The sequence below is a fragment of the Alligator sinensis genome, unplaced genomic scaffold, assembly GCF_000455745.1.
Source record: "Alligator sinensis unplaced genomic scaffold, ASM45574v1 scaffold1241_1, whole genome shotgun sequence".
Taxonomy (NCBI): domain Eukaryota; kingdom Metazoa; phylum Chordata; order Crocodylia; family Alligatoridae; genus Alligator; species Alligator sinensis.
In genome coordinates, this window is record NW_005842202.1 from 1,482,106 (window position 1) to 1,491,225 (window position 9,120).

At 58.5% G+C, this 9,120-nt stretch overlaps 1 protein-coding gene across 1 annotated transcript in view; it reads left to right on the forward strand.

Annotated features, from left to right (window-relative positions):
* Positions 1-8,657, forward strand: part of LOC112550778 (proline-rich protein 36-like) — a 9,149-nt gene extending 492 nt beyond the window's left edge. The window contains exons 2-7 of the mRNA XM_025207679.1: positions 1,304-3,235; positions 3,283-5,482; positions 5,957-6,196; positions 6,841-7,072; positions 7,805-7,934; positions 8,506-8,657. Coding sequence (XP_025063464.1) covers positions 1,304-3,235; positions 3,283-5,482; positions 5,957-6,196; positions 6,841-7,072; positions 7,805-7,934; positions 8,506-8,657 — 4,886 coding nt within the window. The remainder of the gene's footprint in view (positions 1-1,303; positions 3,236-3,282; positions 5,483-5,956; positions 6,197-6,840; positions 7,073-7,804; positions 7,935-8,505) is intronic.
* Positions 8,658-9,120: the final 463 nt, after the last annotated feature.

Here is a 9,120-nt window from a genome sequence, read left to right on the forward strand (position 1 = left end):
ACTGAGCAAAGTTTGACTTTTGCCACGTGCCGAAGTCCCCTTGAAACCCAACTGCACAGGCTGAAAGCAAAGTGCATGCGTCAATGCCTTCATCCGCTGGAGCTGAAAGGCGAAGGGGGTGTCCCCATATTGCACGGCCACAGCCCAAAATGCATGCCGGCCCCCGTGTTTGATTTGATCTGATACAAGACTGCAGCATCTTCTTAAATCCCTCCCTGTTGCATTCCCTTAAACTCCCTGCGGCGGACAGCTGCAATATCTATTCACCAAAGTCACTGCTGAGAGGTGAAGTCTCGCCTCGTCCCAAAGCATAATCAGAATGGGTTTGACCTCAAGTGCCAGCTTTGCTTTTTGTCTTGAAACAAAGCAGGGCAGAGAGGACCGACTTGAAAATGTTGCTGCCTGACCCCTGCCTTGCCTTTTGTTGGAAGCCGGAGTTTAGCTGGTGCCGAAACACCTTTTAGCTTTACTCACCTGCGTTTGCTGCCAGGAGCCTACAGTAAAAGGCTTAATGTGTTTTCCTTCCAGCCAAGTTTCACATTTAGTCACTGGCTTGGAAATTGCAATTGGTAGTGTTCACTTCAGAGTGTGAGGTGGGCGAGAAGAGAAAACGTGGTCAGAAAACAAAGGCTCTTTCAACCCCAGGGCTCCTCCCGACACAATGAAGTGTCTATTCTTGGGTCCCAGAGGGACCAGCGTGCCCAGCCTGCTCCGTGCCCCTCCAGCAACACCAAACAGCTTTCACCCTGTTTTAATCTGTCCTGAGCCATGAATTATAGGTGTGTAGCTTGGGAGTGAGCAACCAGAGGACGCTGGTGAATCTAGACCTGATACAAGAACAGGGAACTCGCCCTTTAGGAAGATGGTTTTTAATCCATGTCAGTTCTTAAGAGGGGGAGGTATGTTTTAGATGCACCTATTGCTTGGGCACCAGTACTCAGTGCCTCTCATCTTGCAAACTGGGGACCTCCTTGCCGAAAAACACTTGGTCTGGGCAGCTAAGTCAAGGGTGGAATCAACCTCCTTATGTCTTACTCCTTTGGTGCCAAAGGGTGAGCGGGACTATTTCACACCCATGTTGCACGGCCCTGCTAGATGACTGGAGGGTAGGTGGTGGAGGCTGGTGCTTAATGCAGCAGTGGTAGCAGCCAGCAGAAGGATTGGCATCAGGCCGTACCTGCCTGTCCTTCCCGGAGTTGCTTGCTTCCCTTTCTGAGTCTGTCGCTGCCCATGGCGAGCCACCCCTGCGAGCTCTTGAACGTGCCTTTACTAGAAAAGAAACAGGGCTTTTTCTGTTTATTAGGTGCCTCCAGAAATGAACACCAGGTCAGTGAGCGATTAGGCCAGAGCTTTCTTGGAGGACTCCAAGCGAGAGCTCAGAGCAGCCCAGTGACCAGTGCAGTGTTTTCCGTTGCAGAAGACGACCCCGCAGAGGTGACCTTTCCATTTCAGACTCTCGCAGCTGACCCTGCCCGTGGAGCCGCAGCCAGCTTCAGTGCTGCGCGTGCAGAGATGGCTGAGAAAGGCACAGACCAGCTCCTGGAAGAGTCAAGTAGAAACTCGGATGGGTCTGAACAGTCGGAAGGAGCCATGTTAAATGCCCAGACCCCTGGCTTTTTCACCAGCGTGAGCAGTCCTGTCCTAAGGCAGAAAACAGAGTCCTGGGTTGTGCAGGATCCAAATGAGCCACTTCTAGGGAAAGCAGCAAGAGGGGAACACGTTCCTGCGTCCAGGCCCGGCACGGCAAACGCAAGCATGGTGCAGTCCCGCCCCAGTGGACCTCGGGCATCTCAGCCCCTCCGTTCTGCCTTTGCAGGCTCCGTGCCCCCGGAGGGGATCCAGGAGACAGCAGTGTCGAGTGCCAGGGCTTCCCCTGTGACTCGAGCTGTCGAGTCCCACGTGCTTGTCCAAAGCCCAAAGGAGCCGTCAGGGCCTGCTGTCAATGCCACGCAGGCTCCTGCAGGGCTGGGAGGGGATCGTTTCCCCGCACTGGGCCCTTCTAGCGACAGGCTGGGGGAGAGTAGTCCACAGGTCCGGCTTGACCTGGCTAGTGTGACCTTAGTGGCCCCAAAGGAGACTCCAGGTCTGGGTGCCAGGGTCACGCCTGTGGCCTTCTTGCAAAAGCCAGTGTCTGGAGGACTTGCTGCGATGGTTTCCAGGGCGAAGCAGCTGGCGCCTGTGGGGCTTTCCCCTCCAAAGAGAGCAACGACCGAGAGTCAGACCACCCTGCCCGCCACATCTGAGCTGAGCACCCCGGGGAGCCCTGACGGCTTGTCTGCACTTCTGGCACCCCCGCCGGGGGATGCTCCCCCTTCTTTCATCCCAGGTCCCCCAGAAGTGCCAGCTCCACAGGCCTCATCGCAGTCCTTGCACAAGCTCCGGAGCAGGACCAATGAGCCCCGGCTGACTTCGGTGACCCGGCCTGTCCCTCTTGGTGAATTAGGCCTTTCCACGGCAGGCAGAAAGGGCCAGGTACAGCGCCCAACCTTGGCTCTGCCACGTGGCATCGGCAGTCAGACAAGTGCCCGTGGCCCTGAACCAGCCAGGTCTCCCGAGAGCAGTGAGGTTGCAGCTGGTCGACCATCTCCATTAACCCAGCCACAGGCCCGTGCGCTGCTATCTCAGCCAGTCGCCGCGGGACGAGCGGGGACGTCACCTGCATCCCCGCACCAGGGGCAGCTGAGCTCAGCCACCCTTGTACCCGTGGGGTCCCCACCTCCGATTAGCGCTGATTCCCCTCGGCCGCTGGGCACTGCTGCTCCAGCTCACGTGGGGCTTCCCGCACCCCTTCTGTCTGCTTCCACAGCCCCTGGGCTCGCGCTGCTCAGAGATCCTGATGAGACCGCGAAGCCCCTGGCGCAGGGGCTGCTCAATAACTCCAGTGTCACCAGCACCAGGAACCTGAGTGCTTTCCTTGCCGAGCACCTGCTGCTCCCCGCGTCAGCTCAGTATCTGACTTTCCTGGTCAGGAGCGCGGATGACGCGCTGTGCTTGCACCCCATGCCGAACGCCCCTCCATTGACAGCAGACCTCAGTGCCACCCTCCAGGAAGTCCTGCCGTCATCCGCTGCGCTGCTCTCTTCCGCGTTAGACCCCGCCAGTTTAAAACAGCTGAGTCCTTCCAGCATCATTTTGGTGAAGCCTCTGTTTGTCCTTCTGCCTGCGGATAAGCCAGCGCTGTCCATCCTACCTGCTTCTGCTGAAGAAGACAGGCTGGCGACTGCTTTTTCCTTCGCCCGCCAGCAAGACCAGGGACCCGCTCATACACTTTTTTTCCCCCCCCCAGCCAGCAAGACCAGGGACCGGCTACTCCCTCAAGCGGCCACGGGATCCTGAAGAAAGTCAGTTCCTCGTCCTCCACGAGTGAGGCTCCTGGAGCTGCAGCTGCCCTCTCCCCTGCTCCCGACCAGCTGCAGAGGCAAGCTGCTTCTCTACCAGCGCTTACTGCTTTCTCAACTTCAACAAGAGCCATTAGCCTGTTTGGATCCCAAACCTCCACGTCCAACCACGTGCCGTATCCACTGGAGGAGCTCGGCATGACAGCACTGCCATCCCGGCCTGAGAACCAGCCCGAAGGGGCCGCGCTACCTGCTGCCCCGGCCCCAGAGGAGAATGAGACCAGCTCACTTGTACCAAGGGGAGCATTTGCAGAACACCTTAGTGTGGCCCCTCCAGCACTGAGTCTGCCCACCCTGCACAGCTCCCAAATGTCCACAGAAACACTGCCTGTAGCTGCAAATCTGAACACTCCCACCATTATCTCTCTGCTGCCGGCAAAGGGATTCTCTGGTTTTCCATCTCCAACATCCGCTCCCCATACCGAATCCAGGGTTACGGGGTGGCTTCAGTTCATTTCAAAGCTAACGCTGCAAAGCAGACACCCTCATCTCGGCTCAGTGACCGCGTCCGCCCTTGATAAGCAACATTTGGCGTCCTCGGTGGGGAGCACAAACTTCCTGCCCGAGGTGCGCACCAGCCTCGCGCCTTTGCAGTCCACTGAGTCACTTGGAAAGCCTCCGTCGCAAACTGAATCCATACCCAGCCCTGCGCTGGCCTCCTCAGCGCTGTCTGCTGGAAGCAACCGCACAGATTTAGCAGCTGGCGATGATACCCCGTCAGAAGAGGTCACCGCACGCCATGCAGCAACGCCGACACCTGCAGCTTCCACGAAGGCTGACCTCTCCAAGCCCGCTGGATTTCTTCCCATCCCACCCAACCCATTCAGAACGACGGAGAAACCAGACTTAGCATCAGGGCCTGCTTCATTTTCCACTGAGAGACAAACAAATGCAACCGTTTCTGGGACGCCCCTTGGGACCAGTACGCAGACACCGAGGCAGTCCAGGTCTTCTGCAGGGGTGTCTTTATATGCGTCTACAAGCGTCCCTAGCTCCTCCACCCTGAAATCCAGCCTCGCCAGCCTGGAGGTAGCTGGTGGTTTGTCCTCTCTAGTAAACTTAGGAGAAGAGGCCAAGCCCACAGAGAGCGTTGTAGTAATCAGCAGTGCAAGAAGAGAAGGGAGCAAGGCGCTCTTGGGAACCACCATCTCTCTGCCAGCTGTACCCAGCCCTGAGACACAGCTGTCAACCGCAGTCATCCCTGGTCTTAAGCTTGTTCCAGCGTCAGCCCGGCCACCCCTGTCTGCAAGACCAACAACCCTTCAACAAGACCGTGAATTAGCATCAGGCAGTGTGCATCCTCCCTCATCAAGGTCTCCATTTGCAGTTATTAATGATCAGGTGACTGCTTTGCTAACGAGCAGGAAAGCATCTCTCCCTGTGACTTCAAGCAGCAGGTCTGACTTGCTGCCTGCTGTTACCACCTCCAATGAGGCTACGACGGCATCACCATCCCCCGGTGAGGCACGTGGCAGACCCGTCACGGAGGGTGGCGTGACAGCTGGCCAGCTGCTGGCTCAGGCCCCGGTGTCACTGTTGCTAGAGCTGCCATCCGGCCGGCCAAGTCGCCTTCCAGAGAGGGCATCTTTGGAAGAGACTGGGAAGCTGCCTGGCCGTTTTGATCTCAGCACTTGGCTCGCCCAGTCCACGGCTTCTGCTACCACAGTTGGGACCAGCGCTTCTGTCGCAACACAACTGGCTTCCACCACCGACAAACTCATCGAGAAGACTGAGAGCCAGTTTCCTATCTCAAATGCAGCGGTGTCAGATGGCTTGGAGACTCTTCTAACCACAGACCTGTCCCAATTCCACCCCACCTCCGAGAGCCTTTCTGATCCCTCTGAAGTCCCAATGGTCTTCACTTCAGAGAGGAGTCGTCTGCTGAATGTCACTGGCCTGGAGTCCTTTGAGAGGCCTGCCTTGCACACAGAGGCAGAGCAGGTGGCTAGAATAAGTGACATGACTGAGGACACTGCTGGGGACTTGGCGACTGCTCCAACGTGGCTGGAAGCTGAGCCTGTGGTGCTGGAGAACCAGGCACGGCAGCGTAGCGCAGGGCAGCTGGGTGATGCTCTTCTGGATGGGTAATTATCACGGGGAGATGCTCTGACGTGTTCATGCCTCATGCTCTCGGGGTCTGACACCAAAGGCATTGACTTGGGGAAGCTGCAGGGTGTGTAGTCCCTGCCTTCCTTCCCCCTTGAGCCCCTGAGCTGTTGCGCCTGCATTTCAGGTTGCTTTTCAGACCTCCTGTGTTATGTCCCATGTCTCGCTGGGTGAGCCCAGGTGACTAGCAGCTTGGGTGAGCCAGTGGAGAAAGCAGTGTCTGATGCAGCGTGACCCATCCCCACCGCCGTGCTCCCCAGGGGCTGTTGGCTCAGGAGACGAGAGGAGACATTTGGGTAACTGCAGGGATGTGGGTCACGGAGCAAAGTTAAAAGTGGCCGAGGCTCCCCACAGGATTAGGGAGGTTGCATGCCAGGCTCTTTGCTGTTTGCTCTGACCAGGGCAGCCTGGGAGGGGTCCTAGTCTCTCTGTTCCTCCCTCTCCCCCTCCAGCTTTGCGGTTGTGTCCGATGACGCCTGCGGCTCTGGGAACTACACTGCCCGGATGAGCCTGCGTCCTGCTGCAGAAACGGCCCTGGGGGCCCAGGCGCCGCTGTCTTCCCCCGAGACTTTCCTGGCTGTCATCGCTTTGCAGAGCAACGGCAGCCGCCCTGCGCTGAGGATCCGGGCGTGCTGTGTGACGCCCACCAGCGGGACCCCCGGCCCGGAGGCTGTGTGCTGTTTGTTCCCCAGGTCAGGCTCGGCTGGTGCTGGGAACGGGCTGGGGGGTTGCACGATTCCTCCTAAGTCCGCTTGCTGCTGCGGGGAGGCTGCAGCCCCGAGCCATGCCATGCTGAGCCTCCCTGGGAACTGGGGCTGCACTGCTGGCTCTTCCTCTGGGCCATTCCCAGTACAGCCAATGGGATCCCCAGTAGCAGGAAGGACAAGCCCAAGGCAGCAGAGGAGCCTTCTCCCATTGCTCTGCAGCGGTGAGAGATTCTCCCTCTTGCCCTGGCCTGGCTGTGTCTGCTTAAGCAAACAGACCCCTTTCCTTTCCACCGAGTTGCACACGATCAGGCTCCCAGCAAACTCTGTTCCTCCAGGTCTTGAGGAACAAGCAGAAGGGCTGGAGCCCGGCTCTGCCACTGGCTGCCTGGGTGGCCTTGGATGCCTTACCCAGTCTGCGCCTTGAGGATTTAGGTGCCCTCATCTCTCAGCCTGTGACCTGGTCCGTATCGGCATGGCGAGGGCCTGGTGACTGACTGCGACAGCGCGTGGGATGCTCTCAGTGCCGTGGGCGCAGCGCTGTTGTTCTGTGATCTGGACAGTGTGCGTCCTGCTAGCTGCCCATGCCAGGGTCCTGCTAACACCCCGGGGCTTTTGGCTTCCTCCTGTAGAGCTGGCTTCGAGGCTGGGAAACCCCACGGGGTGGCAGCGGCTGGGAGTGAAACCACCTTCCCCATCCCCACCAGGGTGCCGTTCGACTGCAGGCACATTCAGTCGCTCCACGGCGGCCAGTCCAGGGCTGCCAGCTTCACCATCCAGCTGTTCCAGATGCTGAACCACTCTGTGGCGTATCTACACTGCGAGCTTAACGTCTGCCTGAGCAGCAGCCCCGGCTGTGAGCAGGTACGCGACTCCCCGCAGCACCAGGGAGGGGAGTGACGGGCTGCAAGGGTGTGATACAGTTCAGTGCTCTCCCCCTGTCCCTCGATAAGAGCAAATGGCCCAGGGAAGAGTTGTGCTCACAGGGTCCCTGCCTTATCATGCCCTCAGGCCCCAGCTGAATCTCCACTCTCAGTTCAGCTTCCCCAGCTCCCAGCACCTTATTTCCACCCCACCGCCCCATGCTGCTTACTGATATAAGAGTCGTGTCAGCAAACGAGCATGCGGTAATCTCCTGGCACCACCCCAGGGACCGGCGCTGCCCCCCTTCTGCATGGCAGAGCTAGTGTGCCAGGGGACATTGCCGCGGGTTCTCGCTGCAGAGATGTCTGGGTCTCCGCACCTCAGCTACCAGAGTTTGGGAAGCTTCAGAGATCGGCTTGGTTCTTCGTTTTGGTCTTTGCTCGTCATCTAGCAAACAGGGATGAGCAGCCTGGGAGTGAAACCTGGAGGAAAGGCAGAGAAATAATTGACTGCAGCCTGTACAGGCTCAAAAAGGCATTAGGATAATGACAAGTCGTGCCGGGGGAAGGGACAGGGGAGCACAGATTGAAACCGGGGCTGGCCAAACCCTGGAGACTGCTGTAGGGAGTGACTCTGGGTTGGGTGGAAGGGAGTCATCTCCAGTAGTGCTCTGGCCACCAAAGCTTGGCTCGTGCAGCAGAAACCTAGATCCCCTCTTTGTGTCTTTCCTAGGACTGCCTTGAAGGCACAGAGGCAGCTTCCCAGCCCGGCAGCAGGAGCAGCTCCGGCAGCCTGCACAACCTGGTGTCAGTTGGCCCTGTGAGGAAGGTGAAGAGCGCCTTTCCCTCGGAGCCAGTGGAAGGTGGGTGTCTACCCCACGCTCCTGACTCTGCTCCGAGTCATGTCTGCTTCTCCATGTGCTTTGTGGTTCCAGCCCGGGTGGGATCGGGCAGGTGAGGAATCCGCGGTGGGGTGTTTGCAGACACAGTCAGTGCTTCCTGTAGTCACTGCAGGGCTCAGGCTGCTGGAGAGGCTTGCACCGATTGCCAGGCCAGGAAGCAAATCAGTCCCCAGCACCTTTTGACTTGTGAGTCTCCCCAGGCTCTGAAGTCCTTGCAAATCCTGTCTGGCACAGGTCAGGTCAAGGCTGGTCTCTGCAGGTGACAGCCATCTTCTGTATGAATTCGATGCCGGGCAGGTGCCAGTGGCAGGGAGATTCAGCCTGGATTTCACCAGCTGGGTTTCCTGCCCCAACGCTGCCCCTTTGAGTGGCTCCTCCATTTGTCCAACATGAGCTGCCGCTGGGCTCAGTGGCTTTGCATACCCACTCACAGCATGGGCAGTGTTGCGGGGACAGCCCGGCAGGGCAGTGGGGAGAGCGGGGCTGCAGCTTCGACTCCGCTGCTCACAGCTGGGCTCCTTTGCTTTTCCAGGCCCTGCCTCCATCATGATTGTACCCATCCTGCTGGGCTCGCTGACTGGCCTGGCTGTCCTGGGGAGCATTTTTGTCTGTCTCTGGCTGCATCACAGACGCAAGACCCTAAGCCCTGGCAACCCATTTCTCAGAGCCACGTCCGGCCTGTAAACTGCAAAGCCCTGGCTGCCCCCCAGCCTCCAGGCTGCCTCCATTCACACTGGGCTGGCAGTTCATTTTACTATGCATAACGTGCTGCTTTTGTAGAGCCACTGCTCCCCAGGCAGGGAGGGACTGGCCCCAGGCTGTTAAGTACTCCTTTCCTTTCTTTCCTTCAGCATGAGAGAGCCCCAGTCCTGCAGAGCAGGAGAGCACGGAGCTGTAGGCACCAAGCAAGAGAGCTCCCCACCCCTCAACCCCCCAAACTCTCCCTATGTCTCCAGCCCCATAGGATGCAGCTCTCCCACCCTTGGGAGCACAGTTTGCGTGGGTGGCTTGGGGAGGCTGTCGCTTGCTTCCTATTTCAGACTTTGGGCTCTCCAAGTGGAGAAGCATTGAAGCAGGGTCAGCCTTGAGTGGCACCCCCGAGCTTTTTCCCACCCAAAACGCTCCTCCAGAGCACCAGGCAGCCTGG